Source organism: Alligator mississippiensis, chromosome 2 (assembly GCF_030867095.1).
Source record: "Alligator mississippiensis isolate rAllMis1 chromosome 2, rAllMis1, whole genome shotgun sequence".
In the NCBI taxonomy this organism is placed as follows: Eukaryota; Metazoa; Chordata; order Crocodylia; family Alligatoridae; genus Alligator; species Alligator mississippiensis.
Window position 1 is genome coordinate 216,854,791 of NC_081825.1, and position 25,504 is coordinate 216,880,294.

At 43.7% G+C, this 25,504-nt stretch overlaps 1 protein-coding gene across 3 annotated transcripts in view; it reads right to left on the reverse strand.

Annotated features, from left to right (window-relative positions):
* The window catches only part of LOC102570695 (actin, aortic smooth muscle), a 40,038-nt gene extending 21,573 nt beyond the window's left edge, over window positions 1–18,465 (reverse strand). Inside the window, exons 1-5 of one of the 3 annotated variants that reach the window (XM_019477213.2) lie at window positions 18,373–18,419; window positions 17,415–17,483; window positions 13,516–13,663; window positions 8,527–8,655; window positions 1,533–1,643 (exon numbers count right to left, since the gene is read on the reverse strand). In XM_019477213.2, coding sequence (XP_019332758.1) covers window positions 1,533–1,643; window positions 8,527–8,655; window positions 13,516–13,644 — 369 coding nt within the window. In that variant the 5' untranslated portion in view covers window positions 13,645–13,663; window positions 17,415–17,483; window positions 18,373–18,419. Of the gene's footprint in view, window positions 1–1,532; window positions 1,644–8,526; window positions 8,656–13,515; window positions 13,664–17,414; window positions 17,484–18,372 lie in introns of all 3 variants that reach the window. The other 2 variants (XM_006260838.3, XM_019477214.2) reach the window with 2 other exon arrangements.
* Window positions 18,466–25,504: the final 7,039 nt, after the last annotated feature.

The window sequence follows — 25,504 nt, forward strand, 5'->3', positions numbered from 1 at the left end:
TGAAATTGTTTACACTCACATATTCAAATTCACATTTTGAACTGTTACATCATGTGAAAGCTTTTGTGATTACTAGAGAATTATAGAAAAGCAGGACTAAAAGGGACCTTAGGAGGCCATCTAGTGCAAGATTCTGCTCAAGGCTGGATCATCCCTGACTAAACCATCCTAGACATGTTTGTCTAGCCTGCACTTAAAAACAAATCCCATTCCCCATCTAGGTAATCTGTTGCAATGTTACCTACCCTTATAGTGAGAAAGTTCTTCATGATATAAAACCTAGATTTCCCTTGCTGAAATTTAAGACCATTACGACTTGTCCTGTACCCTGTGGCTTCAGAGAAGTCAATCACCGTCTTTATAACCCCCGTTTATGAATTTGAAGACTATTATCAAATCCCTTCTCAGTCTTCTCTTCTCCAGATTAAGTAATCCTAGTTATTCTAATCTTTCCTCACAAATCATGTTTCGCAGATATCTAATAATTTTTGTTGTTCTCTGCTCACCAATATGTCTTGAAGTGGGGCCCCAAAGCTGGACACAATACTCCAAGGGAGGGCTCATCATTGTTGTTATGAGTGGAATAATCAATTCCTTTTAACTTACAAGCAATTCTCCTATTAAGATAACCCAGTGTGCTACTGGCTTTTTTTCCCTAACAAAAGTACACTTAACAGGAGCCAGCAACACCAGAACCAGCCAACACGGGAGTTTGAGTGGGGAGTTCTCTGGTGGGGAGATTGCCCAGCCACCTTCTTTCTTTGTAAATTTGCTGAGTGAAGCAGGGAAAGGAGGAAGAGGGAACTTTCTTCCAGGACATAGCAGCAGCAGAAAAAGAAAGAGCTCTCAGGAGCTAGCCAGAATTAGAGCCCCTATTGAAAATGTGAACCTTGACCCACTTTTGAGAGGCATAAAATAGGAAAATGTAGCCAGCCACCATTGTGAAGAAACAAAAGGACTTTGGAAATGGACAACCGTACACTTGTATTACCTTCAAAAGAGGAGGGGAAGGTGCTGCCGAGGGGCAGACAGCAGGTGTTATACTCTAACTTAAGTGTGTGTGACTTTGTCACGATAGGAGTGAGCTAAACTGCCCAAACTTTAGCCCTGGATTAAACATATTGGAGTGTTTTTTGCTGCACTGGTAGGCACATGCACAGCCGACTGTTGCAGTGCAAGGTCTGAAACAGCAGCTCTCCATCTATGAACATCTATGAATCTATGAATCTCCGTTTGAAGCCATAAATTGATTTCTCCTTCCCCTTACTTTTTGTAAGGAGCTGGGAAATATAAATCACTACTTTATATAATTACTAAATATTTTATCATCCGCTACAGTAGAAGTGTTTCCATGGGGAACAGAAATATAAGCTTTTCCACGTTGTTCAGCCAGTGTTCAGTGAACCCATACTGGAGGGATGCCTTTCAGGAATGAAGTAGGAGTTGTGTCTCCTGGACTATTCAGCCTTTGCTCACCGTGCTGAAATGATCTGCGGCACAATATTAACTCATGAGAGCAGACACATCATTACCTGAGTCATTTTCTCACGGTTAGCCTTGGGATTTAAGGGGGCCTCCGTTAGTAGTACAGGGTGTTCTTCTGGGGCAACACGAAGTTCATTATAGAAAGAATGATGCCAAATCTAAAATCAAAAGACAATTTATGTCAACATTGTAGAGACAGTTTCCATTCTTGGTCAGCACAAGTTGCATTGAAAGCAGAATTTCTCATTTCAAATATGATTTCAGTGAACTTTAAATATACACATAAAATATATATAGGACAGGACAATTTCTGTTCTCATTTACAGCTGAGATCAATGGGTTCACATGGCAAGCAGAATAGCTTTGGGCCCAAATCCATGTACTGGGATTCCATAGATGGTCAACCTAGCATACTGGTTACTGGGTGGCACTCATTAAAGCTCAGATCTGCATCTCAGCCTCCAGACATGACTCCTGGACAATGAATGACACAAGGAATGAATTCTCCGTTGCAGGCTGCTGAGCTACTCCATGGACATTACAGTACACTAAGGTTGTCCCTAAACCACAGCCTTATTCTGCCTGGCAGCAGTGACCTCAGTGTGCTGCATTGTACCTTCCCTCAGGGCTGAGCAGACATGACTATGCTGCTTCCAGGTATAGGGAATAGCCCATGTGAACTAGAATAGTGCATTTGAAGGTGCCATTGCTAGACACAGCAAAGGCTGTATGCTGCTTAAGCCTTCCCACAAATGAAATATGGAGCCAGGCTGGAGCCATGCTCTGTGCCTTAGGCTGCAGCAAGGCATAGAGAAAAAGTAAGGAGGAGTCCAGCAGAAGCAGAGAGGGAGAAGTGGCTTGGAGGAGAGGAGACTGGGGGTTGTGGAGAGGAGTGGCAGGGCATGAAGAGACAGCAGGGGGTCAGGGGCAGGCAGCACCTCCAGCTCCGATGCCAGGTTGGGGCCAGAGCTGCACCAGTCCTGATGTGCTGGTGCCCTGCCCTGCCATTGCCCCTCACTCCCAAGCCACAGCCCACCAGCCCTGCCAGTGCCCCTCACTCCAAACCTGCAGCCCCCCTGGCCCTGCTGGTGCTCTTCACTCCTGACCCACTGCTCCCCACTCCCAGCCCCCAAACATGTGAAAAAGAGTGTGGATGTGTGTGGAAGGTGGGGGGGCTCCATGGTGAAGAGGGGTGGGGGAGCCAAGGTAATGCATTGGGATCACACGTGCCCCACAAGATTTCTGCACACAGTGGGGCACAGGGCTGCAGCAGAGCCGAAACAGCTCTGGGCAGTAGCCCCCTCCATGGCCCAGCAGGGAGGACCCACTGCTGGAGGAAAGGCCACGCCACCATGGTGCGGCATGGCAGCAGTGCAGAGTTGTGCCCCTGCTACTGCCAGGTGGACAGGAGGCACCTCAGTTTGGTGGCCACAGCGGTGTGGCACTCTCCTGTGCTGGGCCCCCCCTCACTGAGCCATGAAGGCATCTTCTCCAGAGCTGTTCCAGCCCTGATGCAGCCCTGTGCCCCACTGTGAGTACAGAAATCATGGGGGGCATATGCCCCCCACCCACACTTCCAACTGTGCCTGTGTCCCCCACTCTCAACCTGTGTCTTATGTCCCTTCCCCCCTGCCCAACGCGTGGCCTGTGCCTCATCCCCTGTCCCCTGACTTACCTGGAGGGAGCTGCAGGAACTGCTCTCCCCACTGCCTGGCTGCCACATGTGTGTGTAAGTGACACCCCATGCCTGATCACCCTTCTCCCACTCCCCGCAACCCTAAGGGGGGTTGCAACTGGAACTGCCTACAAAGGGAAACTTCTGGTTTCCTGCATTTTTCTCCTTTAAAGGGAAAAATCCGTGATTTTCTCCTTTAAAAGAGAAAATACATGGTTTTCTGCAGCAAATGGAAAACCGGGGTCCCTGCTCATAACAAATCTTTTCCCTTTTAATAATCCTGATCTTCTACTAATTAAGTTATCCTTTCTTCTGCATTTTTCTCATCTGTTAACTACTCCTGGTAATGTCTCAGTTCTCCAATTTCACAGCCCTGCAGACTGTTTTTAGTTCTATCTGTTCCTGCTATTTTTTTAGGCTTGAAGTAGAATGCCCTGCATTGAAAAGCTTGTCTAAATCTATCCCAAACATGAAATTGGTCCAATGAAAAATATCCCCCAACAAAAATCCTGGCCTTACACATTTCTTGGATTATCAGGGCTACAACATCATTCCAACACTACTCCCTATAGAGTAACTGAGTTTATTTGTCACATAATAAATGAAACAGTCACCATTAACTCACCTGACCTAGGAAAAACTTCTTCACAGTCAGGGTGTCCAGACTGTGGAATAAACTCTCTCCAGAGGTGGTGCAGTCACCTACCCTGGAAATCTTCAAGAGGAGACAGGACGGTCACCTTGCTGGGGTCACCTGACCCCAGTTGTCTTTCCTGCCTGGTGCAGGGGGCGGGGGTGAACCCAATGATCTTCTGAGGTCCCTTCCAGCCCCTTACAATCTATGAATCTATAAGCACTTTGAGATTTTTTCACAACAGAAAACTACCTATATCTAACAAAGCTAATTTTGACAGTCTGTTTGGCAAGTACTTGTGAATTCCCTCTCTTCCCCCAAATTAGGAAGTGGCATATCTGGGATTTTACTTGAACAGTGTATAATAAACCTAAAGGGTGGGGAGAAGTTGTTAGAGTGAAATTGAAAGCAATAGAATTAAATTAAGCAAAGGAAAAGGTAGGCCAGATCTCATGAAAAATTACCCTAAAGAGCAAGATTTCAGAAAGTGGAATGGTATTCTAAGGGAAGGGTCTCAGCATTCAAACCATTTAAAATGACCAGGACAAAATCCTGATATTTTTATCAGAGGGCATAGACTAGTATTAGCAGAGCAGGACCTGAGAGGAAATTCAATATCTCACAGGGGATCACAGTTCCCAGCAGAATTACACATTTTATAACCTATTACACCTGGATCCATCTCTAATTTCCATTCTTTCTTGAAAACCAAAAATACTGCAGTTTTGGTTCCCATAACAATTTTAAATAGCTGCAAATTAAGGTTAAACAGTAGCTGCTATAACGTACAGAATGGAGATTACTGTCATACATAGACATTATTCTAACAGCTTCATTGAACATATCTGCAGTTTTCAGAAACATGAAATGCTCCATTTGAATGCAGTTCTTTCTATACAACATCAGTTCAGTCCATGTGAATACAATAGCAGTTATGCAAACTGCCCTGCATCTGCATTGCTATTCACTGGAAAATACAACAGCCCAGATTTGGGTATTGTGAATCGAAGCACATGAGTAGAATGCTTCATGTCCTTGACTACACATTCTTCTTCTGATTTGCAAAAAAAACAGCCAAGGTCCCTAAAACATTATATCTCACATACAAATGCACACTGCACCCTATTTGTAATCATCCTCTCTTTGTAATGTATGGCTAGGCACACCTACAAATATTCCTTCATACTATGCTTTGACACAGTCACCACTAATTCACCTGTCCTGTTGTCCTGTTCATTTGTGTTTTTTTGTAAATTCTACAATTTCCAAATGTTAAAAAATGATATTTAGCTGGGGGGGGGGGGCGGGAGGGGAGGAGTGCTTTAAAAAATACAGCACTGACTACTGCAAGACTTGCAATAAAATCAAGAGTCAGCTTGACTCTTCCTCTCTCTCTCTCTCTCTTCCCTCTTCAGCCCTTCTTTTCTTGCCTGCCCCAATTTTCTTTTGCCTGTTTTCTGCTCCCCATGTCTTTATGGGTTTTCATCCCCCTTAGCCAAAAAGTTGAGCACAACTCTGTCTTTGTGGCATGCATTACCAGCCATTATGGGTCTCAATACATGTGCTCTGGGGTGGAGTGGGAGCGGGTGCTTTAATTACAGTGGCTCTGAGCACCGCTGTAATTAAAGCGCCTACAGCGTCACGTGTATTCAGTATTCTGTGCTTCAAAATGGTGGTGGAGGCACTTTAACTAAAGCTTATCAAAGCTTGTTTGATGAGCTTTAGTTAAGCGCCCCCGCTGCCATTTTGAAATGTGGGGCCACTGAATAGACATGACATGGAGGCTGCTGGAGCACACTTACTAGCACACTTCAGCAGACTCACAGCAAACTTGATTAACTGAGTCTGCTCCAATGTGTGCTAATTAGCACACGTCGGAGCAGAGCTCCATCATGTGTATAGGTGCCCTATGTATTCCAAACTCAATGTCATAGACTAGAAAACAGAGGGTTAGGGATAGTGCTACTTCTTGAGGCCACAGCTCTTTCTTCCAGTTTGCAGCACAGAGGGCAAAACAGACAACTTTTAAGAAGCTACCCAATGCTTTGTCATTATTATTTGAATTACAGTAATGCTTGGAGCTCTCACCATATAGCATATATAACTATAGATAGATAAAGGTGGAAGGAATGACAGAAACAGTAATGGAAGAGCTAGGAATTAAATCAAGTTCCTGACCCCCAATAGTGTGTCCCTTCCCCTAGACCAGTGGTTCCCAACCTTTTTGGAGAGGGGGTCCCCCATGCACCCAGAAGCACTGCACACGGAAGTGCCATCAGTGAACCCAGACGTGTTCTTCACAACCCTAGGTTGGGAACCGCTGCTCTAGACCAAGGGTTCTCAACCTCTGGCATATGGGCCAAACCTGGCTCATGGAGCTATGGCATCTAGCTTTCAGGTCTCCCCACAGGTTAGGATGTTTTTTGATGGGGGAGCAATGGCCATTAATATGGCCACCCTTCCCCACTGCCTAATTCCCAAGCCCTGCGTGGCCAGGTCAGGGTGGACTATCCCCTCCTCCCAATCATCACATGTCTAGAACAGGGCCATGTCTAGATCATGCCCTCTTCCCCTGCATGGCTGGATTAGGGCCTGGCCACACCTCCATACCCCTACAGGGGCAAGCCAAGCTCCCTTTCCCCACGTGGCTGAAGCAGGGCCGGGCTGCCTTGCTCCATGTGGCCAGATGGGACCCCACTGTGCCTGCCCCAGGCACTAGATGGGACCACCAGCAGGATCCAGCCTACAAACAGACTGGGAGCAACCCATCCAGGCCTCCAGGCAAAAAAATTGAGAACCACTGCCCGAGGCAACACTTTCTCACACAGGCATAAACCACCCTGCCTCTCATGCGATTCTCCTTTTTCTACCTTCCTCAGACTGTTCTAATATCTGTTCTTACATTGTATAATATTTAGATCAGTGCTGTGGTATCCTAGGGTGCCATGAGATCCTTTTAGGGGTACCACAGGATGCCACATAATATTAGCACTGTAGATGTGCTAATACCTATGTATGGTTTATAAGATAAAAGAGATTTCAACTAGAAAACTATAATGTTGAAATCATTGTAACCTTTTTGGGTCTGTCTAAGATATTTTCATCAGTACAATTGTTCTATTATTTTTTCATATTATAAAAAAAAAAAAGAGTGACAGCTAAGAACTGGCATTTTTCAAGGCATGCCTTGAGTCTAACAAGATTGAAAACTACTGGTTTAAATGTACTTGGGATCCAATGAGGGCACAGAGGAGAATGGCAGACTATTGTTTCTTTTTACTATAAAAAGAACATACTTTCCTGCTCAATATCAAGGACAGAATAACTAATTATTCAGTAACATATGGAAGCTTCGTAAGGAGATGAGGAGTTGACTTTCTGCCCCCTAGAGATGAACAGTGACAGAATACAGCAGAGAAACGAGGCACTGATGAAAGGAAAAAATGCAAATACTATGCTTCCACCTAGAGGAGAAAGAGAGCAATTTATTTACATAGATAAACTAGGGAAATCCTATAATTTCCAAGCTAATTTTGTTCTGCACACTTGAAAGATGCTGAATTATTTAGGGTTTTATGAACCTCAAAGAATTTAACTTAATTATATGATGTTATGCACATACAAGCTACCTGCCTATGTATTCTGTGCAAACCAAAGGGCAAAGAGAACACCAGGACTTGGAGAGGTTGGGAATAAGAAGCTCAGTTTGTCCCTTTTCTGTGGGTCTTGTTGAGAGAAATATTACAACAGGCTTTGTTTTTGGAGTTATCCCCAAAACCTAACTAGGAAAACGTGAAGATATTATTCAAAACCGACAAGGCCCCTACAACCATCCATGCAGAGATCTGATATCCTTTGAGGCTATAAGTCTCTGCATGGTCTTTCCAGCAGCACAGTCTGCCCTGGGTCCTCCTTTCAGGCGAGTTCCATGGAAGTGGTCCTTGCACCCATTAACTGAAACCTTGAAAATAATATTTAATAGAGAATAAAGAAACCCTTGTCACCTTGAGCCTAACCCCAAAATAACAACATTCTCTAGAAAAAAAATTCTACTCTGACCTGTGAAGACGAGATTAGTTTTCTGAACTTTTCCTCTCCTATTCTCCAAAGCCTTTTATCTATATCAACTAAAGCATTTAGAGATCAGTGTAAATATAAATGAGGACATCCTTCATGCTGTCTTGTCATAAGAACACAGTCATATCCACAGTGTCTATAGATAAGGAGGCAGAAGAAAGGACTGGTCCTCCATAACCAGTATTTTTTATCTTTCATGGTGAAATAAGAATGATTTCATGTTTCTCCATTTAGATAATAGGGATCAAAATCTAAAACTTTTACTTTGACCAAACCCCTGTCATCATCAAAAGGCACTTTTGCTTTAAATAGACTTCAAAACTGGTCCCAAGTTACTGCAAAAGCAGCATATGAAGTTACTGTATTTCTATATCACACTGCCAAACTGAGGAGTAATTAAAATGTTTAGATATACTACTTGAAAGAAACATCAGCTTATGATAACTATGATAACCTTATGATTATGACATGGCCAGTCTCTTCCTTGCCTACTCTACATTGTACATATTTCTCCCTAACTTGTCTACCTGTCTTGAGTTTTTGAGGTAAGGATTTGGCCTTATTTCTGTTTGAAAGTAGCCCAAAGTATTGTAGGTGTTTCCCAAATCAAATAATAACAACTCAAAGAAAATGAAGTTAAGAACAAAACACTCACCTTTTCCATATCATCCCAATTAGTGATGATCCCATGCTCAATGGGGTACTTCAGTGTTAGGATCCCTCTTTTACTCTGTGCTTCATCCCCAACATAACTGTCTTTTTGGCCCATTCCTACCATAACACCCTAGAAAATACATTTGTTAAAAATTAGCTTTGGTTGTGCATGTTCGAGGGACAGTGTCATTTTGAATGTCATATTTCTGTGTAAAAGTGTTACACTTGCTATTGTTACTGTCCTCATAGAGCTTGTCTACATAGGGAAATTAGTATGCAGTCAGCTAAGGTGTGAATTTATTAATGACAGTCTACACTGAAAGTGTGTTTGCTTTCAAAGCAGAGTAAGCTACCCTGCACTTACTGTGCACTGAGTCCATAAGCACAGGTGACTGGTAGTGGGGGCATAGGGGGGCACGTGCCCTCCCTGAGATAGGCCCCCAACTTGGCACCGCTCAGGACAGGGCATTTTTTTTGCTGCGTGGGCCAGCAGCATGTTGAGGGGAGTACTTTGTAAAAAAAGGAATTTTAAAAACATACATTTTGGTCAGATTTGTTCAGATGCAAAATATTTTGAAAACATCACTTTAAACCCATCTTGATTCTACCAGACACTCCAACTTGTTCGCCCATAATGAGATAACAATATCTGATACAATATTATCCAGCAGCTGTATCAAAATCTGCTTTAGCTGGAGCCTCCTTAATTTAATGACTTAGGAAATATGGTCATTGAGCTGTGCACATTTGTGTTACTTGGTAGTATATGCTAATTCTAATAATTATTAAAAACCCAATGCACAATATCTAAGAAGGTAAAATAATGTGTTCTGTGTTTTGAGCTTGTTTCTAACAATTTAACTTTAACTTTATGGGGTCAAGAATATTTTATTCAAATTGTATAATTCCTCTGCCAGTCACATAAGGATTTTTTTTTTCAGTAAAAGAGCACAAGGAATTCAAGGCAAGGATTTTGAGCCCCGGAAATTAAGCAGTAGAATTCTTTTCCAGTGTAAGAAAAGTCACAAACAATTTTTCCTCACATACCATATTCCCAGATAAGAAATGTACCTTGTTTTGAGAAGGTAAAATGAAGGAAAAAAAGATTTTTCCAAAGCCAGCACTCTTCAGCTCATTTGCCTGTCCTTTCCTGCTCAGGTAAAAGCTACAGGTTTAACCCTGTCACAGCTGCTGCCAAATTGGCAGTAACTTTTGGCTGAAGAGCCAAAAATTGCTGTAAATTCAGCAGCAGCCATGAAAGAGTGAAAAATTCAATTGTTGCTGAAAACTGGGTTCCTCCTCTCCTTCCGCGAGGCCATCCAGGGGGGAGTGAAATAAGAGAGACAGCAGCCATTTAAAAGACCCTTCAGGCTTCTCTTCCAAGAAGAAAAGATCCACTTCCCCACTTAAGTCAATTTTGGATGACTAATTTTGTGGGGGAAAGGTGCGTATGGTACGTAAGCAAATGTAACTATAGCTATGACTCCTGCTTTGATTGATAAAGGCATGTGTTCAAGAACTTTACCTAGAACCCTAAAGATCTCTATGGGCAAAATGCCCTAGGTGGAGTAGGGGAGGCTCAGGTTATAACTGGGGGCCTGCTGGGGCAGTAGTGGTGTTGAGCCAGATGCTCAGAGCATGGCTCTGGCTGGCCAGGCTCTGTTTCTGGAGGCGCACATGCTGTGCCTCTCTTTTTAGTGGTGTTTTTTGTTTTGCTACTTCTGGTGTCAAACCCCCCTCACCGTGCTGTAAATTAGCAGCGCAGCAAACAGGTGCACGTGTGCTGCAAACTGCACATGTGTGCCTGTTAGAAAGGACCCTATGAGTATTTAATGGAATGAAAAATGGACCTTATGACCATTATAAACTTGGTTACTCATGGCATTGGTGTTCTTGCCCACCATATTTTTTGTTTGTACTAATGGTACTCTATCAGATTAATCAATTATCCTCGAAGAAAACCATTGCTATTTAAGATGCCTGTCTTCAGACAGCTTTATAATGGGAGGCAAAAGGCAAGAAGTAGATAGTAACATGTTAAACAAAAATGCCACATCACTGTATCAGTGTTTAGCTAAACCCACTCTGATTTACAATTTTTACAATTTTGCAGCACCAGGTACATTTTCAAAGATTCACCAAAATTCTTATCTAAATCAACACTTGACTTTAATGGCTGATAATACTTTTCCCAAAGGACTAGAGAAATCATTCCCAGAGCAGTAAGGCAGCTTATTCTACTGAAGTCATCCAACCCTATTCTACTGAAGTCATCTAACCATAGAGGGATACACCCTGCACAGAAGGGACTGAGCAGGGAGAAACAGCAGAGAGGTAGCTCTCTATGTGAGGGAGCAATACACCTCTCTGAAGGCTGACATTGGCTCCAAAGATAAGCAGCTTGAAACCCTCTGGGTCAAGCTTCAGGGGGGGCAAGGTGAGAGAGACCTAACTGTGGGTGTTTACCACAGGCCACTGAAACCAAGGGGAGAAGCTGGATCTGGAGTTCTCTCAAGAACTGACAGAGGTCATGTGTGCAAGGGACTTGGTTGTCATGGGAGACTTCAATTACCCAGATATAGATTAAGAAGAACATTCGGCTAGGTCGGATCGGTCATGTAGCTTCTTAACTGTAATCAAGGAGCTCTTTCTGACCCAGGAAGTGCAAGGGCCAACCAGAGGTACCGCTCTCCTAGACTTGGTCTTGGCCAAAGGAGATGATCTGGTATGTGGCTTGAACATTGAGGGTAGCCTGGGTGACAGCGACCATAAGCTCATCAGGTTCACTATCCACCACAAGGTTGACAAATCAACCAGCAGGATTGAAGTCCTAGACTTCAAAAATGCTGACTTCAACAGCCTCAGGGCATTAGTAGGGGAGGCAATGCAGGACCAGGGACAGAAGGCGAATGGGGTGCACGAAGAGTGGTCATTCCTCAAGGACACGATCCTCGAAGCAGAAAAGAAAACCATTCCCATGAAGAGGAAAGGTGGCAGGAGGGCTGGCAAGCCCTCCTGGCTCAATAGGGACATCATGGTCCTCTTGAAAAAGAAAAAAGAGGCATACACACAGTGTAAGCTAGGGACAGTCCTCAAGGAGGACTATGCAACAGTGGTCCGCATTTGTAGGGTAATGATTAGGAAAGCTGAGGCAGCAACTGAGTTTAAGTTAGCCAAGGGAGTCAAGGACAATAAGAAGTCCTTGTTTAGGTATGTAGGGAGCAGAAGGAAAACAAGTGGAAGCATGGGGGCCCTGCTGAACACCTTGGGACAGCTGGACACTCGGGGAAAAAATGAACTCCAGAATGCCCACTTTGCTTTGGTATTTCACCAGACCAAGGGGAAAGACATGCAAGATAAGAACCACAGGGGGTATGGCAGGAATGACAGCCTTCCCACTGTGGATGCTGAGCTGGTTCAAAACCAACTAGAAAAGCTAGACATTTATAAGTCAGCAGGACCAGCTGGCCTTCACCCAAGAGTGCTGAAGGAGCTGGTCAAGGTCATTGCAGAACCCCTGGCAAAGCTGTTTCAGAAATAGTGGCACACAGGGGAGATCCCTGAGGATTGGAAGAGGGATGAGAAGATTGTGCCCATCTTCAAGAAGGAGAAGAGGGAGGACCTGGGCAACTACAGGCCAATCAGCCTAACCTCCATCCCATGAAAAATCCTGCAAAAACTCATTAAAGAATCTATGTGCAATACATTTGTTGAGGGTAAGATTCTGAATGACAGCCAGCATGGCTTCGTTGCGGGTAGGTCTTGTCTTACCAATCTCATCTCCTTCTACAAACAGGTCTCTTGGCACCTGGACATGGGAGAGAAGGTTGACATTATATATCTAGACTTCCAAAAGGCTTTTGATCTAGTATCCCACGATACCCTTGTGGAAAAAGATTGTGGGCTTAACTGCTCAACAGTTCAGTGAGTGGAAAACTGGCTGCACGGTAGGACCCAGACCATTCTCATGAGCGGATCTGTGTCATCTTGGTGAGAAGTGTCCAGTGGTGTCCCTCAGGGATCCATGCTTGGACCAGTGCAGTTGGGTGGACTGGAACCAGATGAAGCTCAACACTCAGAAGTGTAAGGTGCTCCATCTGGGGGCAAAGAATCCCCAACACACCTACAGGCTCAGCAGCAACAATTTGCCTTGCACCACAGCTGAAAGAGACCTAGGTGTAGTGATTGACCATAGCATGAACATGAGCCAGCAGTGTGATGCTGTGGCCAGCAGGGTAAACAACACGCTGGCATGAATTAACCATTGCAGCTCATGCAAAACTAAGGAAGTGGTACTTCCACTGTACTTCACACTGGTGAGACCACAGTTGGAGTACTGCATCCAATTCTGGGTGCCGCACTTCAGCAAGGTTGTAGAAAAACTTGAGAGGGTCCAGAGAAGAGCCACCAATATGATCAGGGACTTGCAAGACAAGCCATATGAGGACAGGCTGAGGGACTTGGGCCTCTTAAGCCTACAGAAGAGAAGGCTGAGAGGGGACTTGGTAGTGGCTTACTGCTACATGAGGGGAGAACTTGGTGAACAGCTGTTTCCCAGGGCACCCCTGGGGAAGACCAGGAGCAGTGGATACAAATTCCTGGAAAGCCGCTTTAGGCTCAATTCCAGGAAAAACCCCTTCACAGTCAGGGTGTCCAGACTGTGGAATAAACTCCCTCCAGTGGTGGTGCAGTCACCTACCCTGGAAATCTTCTAAAGGAGACTGGACAGTCACCTCATTGGGGTCACTTGACCCCAGTTGTCCTTTCCTGCCTAGTGCAGGGGGACTCGACGTGATGGGGTACAAGGTCCCTTCCAGCCCCTAACAATCTATGAACTCAATTCTTCAAATCTTGTACCAACAAGATTTTCATAGAAATCAATGAGAGATTGGCCTGTATAAGGAGGACATCATAACCAAAAGGCTGTTTTCAGTGGCTATATGAGAGAGATACACACACATATAAGGGCATCATGCTGGTACAAACTGACCTGGTGTCGAGGGCGCCCCACAATGGATGGAAAAACAGCCCTTGGGGCATCATCTCCTGCAAATCCAGCTTTGCAAAGCCCAGAGCCATTGTCACATACAAGAGCAGTGGTTTCATCTTCATCACACATCGTACCTCACAGTTCTAATCTGTAATAGCAACAATTTAAGGGAGCTGGCTGAGAAGCAGAGGCATCTTTCGATCATTTAAACATTAAATAGCTGCAAAAAAGACCTTGAAGAATAACCCTAAGACAGAGACATCTACACTAAGGTTTCAATACAGCAAAGATCAGCACATCATGTGCTGACATTTCAGCACAAGTAAGTCTCTGAAGGAAATGGATTGTTACTTTCATCTCTCACCTCCCAAAGGCAAATCCCTTACCTGATGTGTCCTCTTAAGCACTCTCAAAGAATTCTGTAATATTTTGACATTATTTAAAGAGTAGGTTCAAAAATCAGTCTGGGCATATGTGCTTGTCTCTTCTTTTTTACTTCAATGAGTGTTAAACCCACCTAAGCCAGGGCAGAATTAGTTGTTCTGGATGTTCAATTTTTGCTCTAACTTGGATGGTTAAGACTGAGATCACTATAAATCATTACAAGGAAATATTAGTAATCCCTTTTAAGGCTGTTATTAGAAAGTGCACTTCACTAAAAACTTGAAGAGGGTATTTCTCACAGGTAATGACTATAGTCAGACATCATTCTGAGACATTGCTTTTGGGAGGATTTTTTAGCATAAATTATTTCAAACGTTATTTATCCTCTTTACAAACATCCCTTTTTTCTATCCATAGTGCAATAACCCATCAGCAATAACTCACTAAAAATAATCCCCACAGAACATTTCAAGGAAGGGTTTGTTGTGTGATTTTAAATGGCAGCTCCTCTCTTATGCTAATTGCTGGCAACAGAAACTATTCTATATTTGTAAATGGGGAATTCCTTATCAAAGTAGCTATTCTGGGAAATGAACTTAGACATGGCTGTTTCAACCAGCCCAAAGCAGTTCAACTCCAGCAAGTTACTGACACATTGGGTGAAGCCATGGCCCCACTGTAAGAGATGAAAAACTTCCACTGATTTCCATTGGGTCTAGATGTCACCAAGACTTCTGTTTGAGACACCTGAAGTTCATTTTGGGAGAAGAACTTGGTAGAAAGCATTGTATTCTTTCCTTCCTAGAAACCTGCCTCTTTTCTTCAGGTCAAGGTGTTGGCAGTGAGAGGAGCTGAACTGGGAAATCCAAGTCAACCCCAGTTTGCTCTGGGATATCCAGGCAAATACATAGTTGCTCAGTAGTGTTAACTTCCCACCTATGTGTCTTATGCTTCTTGACTGGGGACTTCGGCATGCACGGACAGAAAAGCCAATGACATCATGACTACTTTTGGAATCAGGATGCCAGGCAACCTGGAACTTCAATTCACCCAGTTACTTTGCCCCGTGTGATTTGCTGGCAATAAATACATCTTGTCCTTTCAACAGACCTCTAAAACATAAAGGGCTTTTCTCCCCACAAAAGGCTTGAATTCTATAAGTTTCTTAGACTCTCCATCCCTTCTGTTTTGTTTTATGAAGCAAGGATGCAATATAGCCATTTACTAACACATTGGAAAAAGACAAGAGCTGCGTTGGTTGGAATTCAGAATGCCCCAAATGAATAAATTAGTCGGACATGGGAGAAATGAACTGGTTTCTTAGAAAGGACCAGTAAGTTAAATTTCTTGAGATCTTTTTCACATAGATGCCATGAAATGTGTCACTCCTAAGACAAAATTCATCAGCTATTTATGCTGATGGAAAGAAGCAATGAGCTTCTTTCTACTTGCCTTTTTTTTTTCTTACTCATTCCTCCAGCCCCCCCACCCCCCCCCCAAACATATATATATATCTGCTTCTTTGGTAAGCAGAAATTTGAAAAGGCAAAACTAAACATGTAATTGATAAAAAAAGTATATTTGCATGAGATGGGATCATGATGGAAAAGATTTGGAATTAAAAATACTGTAAAAACAAGAAATTTAAGTTTAACTCATTGATCTGTCTACACCTAAGGACTTGTTTTTTTCTACACTGAACGGAATCATTTGTTTACCTGAGATTGTTAACTACAGGAAATAGATTTGTTTAGGAACTTGCTTAATTTTGCCAGCTAATAATAGCCAAACATCCAATCCGTTTGATAGGGATCACTGTTGACTTTCGGCTAAAACCCTAGGGGGAAAAGTGAGTGAGTCTATTAAGCTTGACAATCCATTTAATGGGATGGCTCTCATGCTAGTCAGATATTTATTTTTCTCTTACAAGTGTAAGTCCTGAGTGACAGTAGTAGAGATTTTAAAACATGCAGGAGCAGAATTACCTATTTGCACTGGCACATGCAAGATTACACTGGAACATCAGAGCTTGAAACTGAAAAATCCTTTCACAGTTCCAACTATCCCAAAAAACTACCTAAACCACATCAGACTAATAAGCTCAAGGCAAACATACAGGATATGTACAGCTAGATTTCCTGTACAATCCCTTAATGTTGTCCCAAATGCCATTCCCATTCGCATACATCCCATATATCTTTCGTAGGGAAAACTGTAAGATCACGTGCATTTATATTTAAAACAAGATAGAAAAGATGCTTCCAAATCATGGCATTAAAATAGCTTCTCTTCTAGCTACCATGTTTCAAATTATATCTTCAGTTAAAAAGAGTTCATTCCCAGTGATATCAATGACAATTACAATGCAGATAAAAACAATGACCAAATTTGGACCTTATCTTCAGCAGAAAAGATATCCTTTGCTTATCACCTCAATCATATGGCAAAGTGCCACAATCAACACACTACATCAATTGCAGAATGCTCCCTCGGGTAGATCCTGCAGACTGCTTCTGTTTTAATGGATTTACAGGAGCCTTACTAACTTTCTTCTTTCCACAGAGGCAGCTATTTTGTTACCTGCTGTCTGGCTAGTCAAACTTGCAAAATGAGAAGGAAAATGTCTTAAGATAAAGTGGACTGCAATCACTTTCATACTTAATCAACTAAAGAAGAATGGTCATAAAATGTAATGTACACCAGAGAGCCATTAAGCTACTATGCTGATGGGAAGAAATAGGTTTCTTTCTTGCATTGGGATATCTAAGGAACCAATATGAAAGAAGGGAATGCTCTGATTCTATTTTGAGAGTATTAAGTAATACTTTATGGTTTCTGGAGCTTGCTTTATTAGGAAGCCCATGGTGTGCTTTTACTCTTATACACTTCATCTTCATTCCTTTCAGTTCATATAAGGGCAACCACTTAAGAGAGCATTTCTCAGATAGTTGCCTTCAAGAATTTTATATTTACACCGTTAAAACAATAGAGTTTGAAGCTTAAATTTTGCAAACAGTATGTGTTCTTTTGAGACCTTTTAACACTGATAAAAGGAACAAAGACAGGAAATTCCAGTTAAAACTGGTTATCTTAGTCTTGAATTTGGCAGAATTAGCCTTAACTGAAGCATGAAGTAATGGGGTAAAAAAGAGCCAGGACATTCATCTTTGTGTTTTGCATTATATCTTCCACATTATTTTGCTTCACGTTTGTAATAAAGGGTTGAGTCATCAGAAAAGCTATTTTTATATCATTTTAAGCAGCCTTTTCTGATCTGTTATACCTTTGTCATTTTGCACCTGGGTAAGTTACACAAGGAGGGGGCTGCAGCCTGACATGCAACAACATCACAAGCAGTGGGCAACCAGGGCATCAGTCCTGGGCACCCACTTAGAGGGTGTGCACAAATGGCAATTGGAGCTATTGCCTGGCCAGCCAGCTCCACTGCCACAACCAGCCAAGACCCTGCCACAAAAGGCACAGTCCCTATTAGTTACACCTCTGCTGATACCTACCTTGGAGTCAAATTAGCAAGTGAAGGGTGAGGCTTCTGATCTTTTGCAGAACAGGATATTGCAGAATGCCTTACAAATAAGTTGTAAATTGAGTAAATATTTTCAGTAATGCTGAACATACATAATGTTTTGTGTAAAAAATCCTCTGCTGTAACCAAAGCAAGCACTAAGTACTTTTAAACCATTTTGGCTTATCTTAATGCCTGATTCAAAGCCTAGTGAGTTCAACAGGGAGTTTCCCTTTGATTTTAGTGGGTTTCTGAATAAGCCCCTAAGCCAGCCAGAATATACTAGGGAAGTTTCACCTCTACTACAGTTCAGTCCTTCATTTTGTAGCAGAATATGTAGCGCTCCCTAACTAAATCTTGCCTGAAGGAATGCACAGTTTCAGCATTTGTAAAACAGGACTGCTGTCTTATCTACTCCTAATAGAATTCATGCTTTATTCAAAACTTCAACATATATTAAGAAGTTTTACATAACTTAAAATCCTTGCCAAAATCATAGCTGTCCCTCTTGCTGCCTAGGCAATATTAAATAGTAGCGAAATCAGCAGGACTGCCCGTCTGTATTCTTTATATAAAAATGCACAGGATTTTTCTTGAGAAGTATTGTCAATTAAGTACAAGTGAGAAAATAAATAAAAATACATATTGGGCTCCATTTCCCCTTTTTCATTTTGGTTGCTAATTGCCACAGCAATGTGAATGCACCACATCTCCCAACTCCAGGATGAAAAGGTAAGATTCTCCTGTCACAACTAACCTTTTCTATAATAATACTGTTTCGAAAGTGCTCAGTTCTAATCACCTTATAGTAGTAGTCCATGGGACTACTTTTCAGACTGAAGCAAGCAGCTTCTAGCCCATGGTTTGCAAACACAGACAACTACAGGTATTTTTGGGGAGAAGACTTAAATCAGCAAATGCAACTGAAAAGATCTCAGGGTAATACTTACCCAAGAGACCAGGAGATAGTGAAGATATGTAAAAGCTCCTTGGGATAAGTGAAATGACCTCACCTTCCATTACATTTATATCAGCCTGTGGAATGGAGTTCGCAGAACACCTACATCTGTCGAGCCATTTTTGGAAGCAATTTTTTTCAGCTTCTGCTTATCAAAGTGACAGCTTAAAGGACTGGATAAATTAGGGCAGAATTTCTGACAACTCTGGATTCTTTCCCATTCACTAAGTTGTTCACTACATGATAGTTAATATTAGATTTCTTCCCCTGGAAGGCAAGAAACACTCTCACACACTTTGAAAACGACTAAAATAATTACTAGGTCTGTTGCTGTCATCAAAAAAGCATTTTGCTTCATTACACCACAAATAACTAAAAATAGCCTTGTACCAGCCACCCATAAGCTGCTACTGGTTACAAAAAGGAAAGTTCTTACCATGTACTGGTGTTTCAACTGTAAATGTTATCTGTTTGTGTGGTACAAAGACAGAAAATAGCCCTCTTATCTTGGTGTGTGGATGAGTCGGTATCTGAAAATGGGAGCTGAATCAGCAACAAGTCACCCAGCTAAAACAAGCACTAACTGTTTTACACCTAAAAGTGGGTAATTATCCAGCATGGCAACCACAACATTAGCCAGGAAGTAGCTGGACATTTTTTAAGACCAAGAAATGGTGACTCCAAAGAGGAAATATATAGCTTTCATCTAAAGCAAAGAAATAAAGAACCAGTAAGAGGAATAAGCTTTGCAGGCCAATAGACTGACTTATAGTGGTTACTTCTGTAGCCCGGGTGTACTCAGGTATGTACTGCCTTCTCCAATTGTGTGGGATTGTTAGCTGGCAGACATGCTGTGGGTGAACTGCAAGTTGGTCACAGTTCCCTCTCTCCCTATAGAGCCAGGCCAGGACAGTTATGGTACTTAACTATATACAAATTTATTAATATTAACTTATTACAGAAGAAATAAAATATAAATTATAAACATATGTACACATATAATATACAGATATATAATATGTACAATAACTTCTCGGCAAATTCTATATGACCTTATACCACAGATCTAAATTCAGGTAAGTCACAGATAAGTGATTGGGGAAGATCCCAACTCCATAACAACGAATCAACTCACAAACCAAGGCACTCAAATGAACAAAATATGAGGCACTGTTTACATAATATCAGGAGCATGGACACCAGTCAGTACCTCATGTTTAAGGGTGCAGGCACCCCAAAACATCCAGATATCTGGGTCCCCCTGTGCTTCCAAGGGGGAAAGGATCCCCAGTGCTCCCGGTCCTCTGTTTGACTGACCATCACATGAATATGAGCTGTCAGTTCGAGGCAGGGGTCAGTAGGGCAAATAACATGCTGGCATGCATCGATCAATGCATCTCGTGTGAAACTAAGGAAGTGATAGCCCCACTGTACTCAGCACTGGTGAGACCGCAGTTGGAGTACTGCGTCCAGTTTTGGGCACTGCACTTCAGTGAGGATGTAGAAAAGCTTGAGAGGGTCCAGAGAAGAGCCACCCGTATGATCAGGGACTTGCAAGGCAAGCCATATGAGGAAAAGCTGAGGGTCCTGGGCCTCTTTAGCCTGAAGAAGAGAAGGTTGAGAGGGGACTTGATAGCGGCTTACCTCTATATCAGAGGAGTGCATCAGGAGCTTGGTGAACAACTGTTGACTAGGGCACCCCCGGGGAAGACCAGGACCCATGGATTCAAGCTTCTGGAAGGCTGCTTCAGGCTTAATACCAGGAAAAATTCCACCACAGTAATGGTGTCCAGACTGTGGAACAAACTCCCTCCAGAGGTGGTGCAGTCACCTACCCTGGAGGTTTTCTAAGAGGAGACTAGATAGTCACCTCGCTGGGGTCACCTAACCCCAGTTGTCTTCCTGCCTGGAGTCAGGGGGCTGGGTCCGATGATCTGCAAGGTCCCTTCCAGCCCCTAACAATCTATGAATCTATTTAATCTACCTAGACTTTAAGAAGGCCTTTGATACAGTATCTCATTCTGTTCTAGTAAATAAACTGACAGGCTGTGACGTACATGATGATTACATGGTCAGGTGGGTGATAAATTGACAGATTGATAGGTTTCAACACTAACAAGTGCAAGGTGCTGCACCTGGGGAGGAAGAACCAGCAGCATACCTACAGGCTGGGGAACTCCCTTCTTGTCAGCGCAGAGGCAGAAAAGGATCTTGGAGTCATTATTGATGCCAAAATGAACATGGGCCGACAGTGTGGGGACGTGGTCAGGAAGGCCAACCACACCTTGTCATGCATCCACAGATGCTTCTCGAGCAGGTTCAAGGAGGTGATCCTTCCACTCTATGCAGCACTGGTCAGGCTGCAGTTGGAGTACTGCGTCCAGTTCTGGGCACCACACTTCAGGAGGGATGTGGACAGCATTGAGAGGGTCCAGAGAAGAGCCACTCACATGATCGGAGGCAGCAGGGCAGGCACTACGAGGAGAGGCTATGGGACCTCAACCTGTTCAGCCTCCACAAGAGAAGGCTGAGGGGGGATCTAGTGACCTGTTACAAACTAGTCAGGGGGGACCAGCAGGCACTGGGAGAGTCCCTGTTCCCCCGACCACTACCAGGAGTGACTAGAAATAACGGTCACAAGCTGGCAGAAGATAGATTCAGACTAGACATCAGGAGGTGCTACTTCACAGTCAGGGCGGCTAGGATCTGGAACCAACTTCCAAGTAAAGTGGTGCCGGCTCCTACCCTGGGAGTCTTTAAGAGGAGGTTAGACGAACGCCTTGCTGGGGTCATTTGACCCCAGTACTCTTTCCTGCCATGGCAGAAGGTCAGACTTGATGATCTGCTCAGGTCCCTTCCACCCCTACCAACTATGAAACTATGAAATTGTCTTAGGGGGTCTCACCCAGAGAGTGGTGGTGGCTGGGTTGATATCGACCTGGAACGATGTGGGCAGTGGAGTCCCACAAGGCTTGGTCCTTGGACCAGTGCTATTCAATGTCTTCATCAGTGACTTGGACGAAGGTGTGGAGAGCACCCTGTCCAAGTTCACGGATGATACCAAATTATGGGGCAAAGTTAACACACCAGAGGGTAGGGAATGAATCCAGGCAGATCTGGACAGGTTGGAAAAATGAGCATAACGAAATAGGATGCAGTTCAACAAAGACAAGTACAAAGTGCTGCACCTGGGCAAAAAGAACCACTAACACACTTACAGGCTGGGGGATGATCTTCTCATCAGCACAGCAGCAGAAAGGGATCTTGGAGTCATCACTGCCTCCAACATGAATATGAGTCGTTAATGTGATGAAGTGATCAACAAGGCTAACCGCACTTTATCATGCATTAGCAGATACATGACAACCAGGTCCAGGGAGGTGATGCTTCCCCTCTATATGGCACTGGAGAGACTGCAGTTGGAGTACTACGTCCAGTTGTGGGTGCTGCACTTCAAGAAGGATGAGGAGAATCTTGGGAGGGTTCAGAGGATGCCACTCGTATGGTCAGAGGCCTGCTGGCAAGGCCCTACGAGGAGAGACTGAGGGACCTAGATTTCTTCAGGCTTCGCAAGGGAAGGCTGAGAGATGATCTTGTGGCTGCCTATAAATTCATCAGGGGAGGGCAACAGGAAATAGGAGGTGCTCTATTTATTAGGGCACCCCCTGCAGTAACTAGGAACAATGGCCACAAATTGACAGACAGCAGATTGAGGTTGGACATTAGGAAGAACTTCTTCAGAGTAAGGGTTGGCAGAATCTGGAATGGGCTTCCAAGGAAGGTGGTGCTCCCCCCTACCTTGTGGGTCTTGAAGAAGAGCCTGGACAAGCACCTAGCTGGGGTCATCTAACCCAGGAGCTCTTTCCTGCTCAGAGCAGGGGGTCAGACTCTATGACCTACTGAGGTCCCTTCTGACCCTAACATCTATGCATCTATAAATCTATGAGTCCAGCCCAGCACACTTTTATTTTAAAAAATATATATATCAACATTTACTCACAGTCATAGTTTAGATTATGTAATAGTTGCTTCCCCATTCTTTTATTTCATGAAGGAAATAACTGTAGCAGCATTTCAGGTGCTAATGCCATTTGTGTTGATGTTGCCTATATAAATCTCAAGAGTTGACCAAGATCTGTTCTCTATTTGAGTGTTAGCATATGACCTCATAAAAGACTTCAAGTGCTATAAGAATCCTTCAACCAGTTGTCAATTCACTTAATTACATGTAATTTATGTTTTAGCAATCAGATTTGTATTTACTACCTATTTGTACCCATTTGACTCTTTCCATTTTCAGATACACCATGGTGTTCCCTTTTCTACTTCCTTTAGAAATATTTCAGTTTTTAATTTGTCACATTAGTCCAATACATAGGAAGGGGTATGTAGCATGTGTCCATCTATACATACCAGAGATTGAGAGATTTCACCATGAGCCTCTGTCAGAATCTCAGGTTCATTATGTACAGTTCCTTCATCTCCTACTTACTGTCACTGTTCTTAATTAGTCTATTTTTTCAAAAATCATCCATGTCGCAGGGCACGTCAGTGCCTGGCTCCTAAGGAGTGAAAACTGCCTGGGAGAGAGCCCTGGCTGAACATAAGGGGGACAGCTGCAGGTTGCTGGGGCAACTAATGGGAGTCAGCTGGCCAGAAGGGGGCAGGGCCTGGCCCTTATAAAAGCCCAGGTCTGAGGCCAGGCTGGCAGTTCTCTGCCAGCAGCCGGAGAGGCAGGAGCTCCCTCAGCCAAGCTATGGGGAGAAGTCTGAGGGGCAAGTACAGCTCATGATAGCCCTGAGAGGATTGGGCACTAAAGGTTTAGCCAGGGGGCTTTATGTTTGTGTTACAGCCAGGAGGCTTGTGTTTGTTTGGCTCTGTTATTACACCCGGAGGCTTGGGTGAGGCTGTAGGGGTTGGAGGAGGCCTCAATCACAGGGACCCCAGAGAGCGTGGGGTGCCCTAGCGCCAAGAGGGCGCATTATTTGAATAGCGCCAGGGAAGGCGCAGCTCGCACTCCAGTGCGTGAGCGACTGGTGGCGAGGAGCGCGGCCAGTGGGTCGCGGGCACAACCGGTGGGTTGCAGACGGGGGGACTGAGACCCCGGATTGCGTGCGGGGTACATAGACCCCAGCCCCAGAGAGGGGCGATTGAGCCCAAGTGGGGGCATAGGACTTATAGGGACCTGCAGCAGTGTGCGGGGACCCCGGCACCCAGGAGGGCGCAGCATACAGGGTGTATAGACCCAGCCCTAGGGAGGGGCATTTCTGAAGCCCCAGCGTGGGCAGGGCGAGCTCCCAGGACGGGGGCCATTTTGTGAGCCCAAGCGGGGCACAGCCAGACGCCAGTGAGGGCGCAGTTTATAGGGGCACAGACCCCAGCCCCAGAGAGGGGCGATTGGGCCCAAGTGTGGGCATAGGGAGCCCCAAGAAGGGGGCAGCATAGTGAGTCTCTGAAAGGGGGCAGAAGAGAGATGACAGCACTTACATCTGCGAGGCTTGGGCTGTGGTATTAGGGGAGGTTGGAGCTGCAGAGCGCCCCCCCTGGCATCAGGGCATTATAATGGGCAGCCTCCCACTAATTAATTAATTAACATCAAGACGTGGCAGGCGAGAAGGCGGGAGGTTGCCGCAGGAACAGGTGAGCGGGCCACAACTTGGCTCGGAAGTGATGCCTGTTACAATCCATCATTCCCTTTTTATTTCATACAGAAAGAAAAAATGCCACCATTTTCAGATTTTTCAGTGACAATATTCTGCCACTTGTATATCCTTGTATCCAGAAAAATCTCAGTATTTTGCAAACATTGGAACTAGATACAAACATTCAAAAAGCCCAAGGCAGAATAGATCTAAGTTGCATGGTTTTCTCTAAGTGGCGTAGTTTAGATCAGTGGAGAGCGGAACATACATTCACCCTTTGTTAGGAGAGGAAAATCTTAGACTGAGTTCCATCATTTTTTAACCAGTCTATCTGTGCCAAACTTCTGTTCTGTTACAGGTATAGACCAATTTCCAATCACTCATACCAATAGAAGTATAACATCTGTACCTGGACCTGTTGTTGCATCTTTCTCTAGTTCCATATTATATGATTAGTTAACTATCTCTCCATTTTACAATTGAGGAAAACATAAATAATGCAAGGAACTGTCCACAGTCACAAAGTAAGGGTATGCACACAGGCATTCATTTGACATACTAAGAATTCTTGGAAATTTACAGAATCATGAAAAAGTGATGGGACAAGCACATCAATCTGTCACATGACAGTTTGCCCAGAATGTCACAGAGCTGGAAGACTACATGGTGCTGGCACTATGAAGGCAGGGAAGCAATGTGGAGTGATCCTAGTATGCTTTGCAGATTTTGACCCCCAGAGTCATTCCAGGAACCAAGAAAGGTTCAAAGAACCAGTCCCACCAAATTTAAATACTCAAAAGCATAAATGTTGATGATTTTTAATAGCAATGTTAATAATGAAATACAAATAAGATCTAAATGACCAAACAGTACTGGCATGCCATTTAAGCAAATGATTAAAATTTAAAATGGATATTTATCTAAAGAAATTACAATTTTATTAATACTGTATTTTCTTGCATATAATATGCCCTAGAATAAAATATACATTTTGTTCCTGAAAGGCAGAATGAAGGAAAAAAGGATCTTCCCTTGAAGCATGTGTGTGTGAGTAGCAGCAGCGAGGGAACCAAGCCTGCTCAGTGTTCTGCTCTCTGTGGATCCTTGCAGATTTTACTTTTGCTTTTGCCCATTTAGCAGCAGGAACTGCTCTTACCACATTACTTGCAAACTCCAATTTCCACTGTTTTTTTTCAAGGAAAAGATATTGTATCTGGCTAGGGACAGAAATGACATATAACCAGTATAAGTGATCAGAAACCAGTTCAGATTTGTAACATAACAGAAGTTCAGTGCACATAAACCTCTTTCAAAATGGCCAAAATCAGTTTAAGATAAACCTGGATGGATGTGGTATCAAAATTAACTGATTTAGGTTAAATCAGTTTATTGAATTTCTATCCCAGATCCCCTCCAGATTCAAGTTAACTCACAGTCCCCTACCACCCCTGCAAACCCTCCCCCACCCCAGAGTAGGCTGGC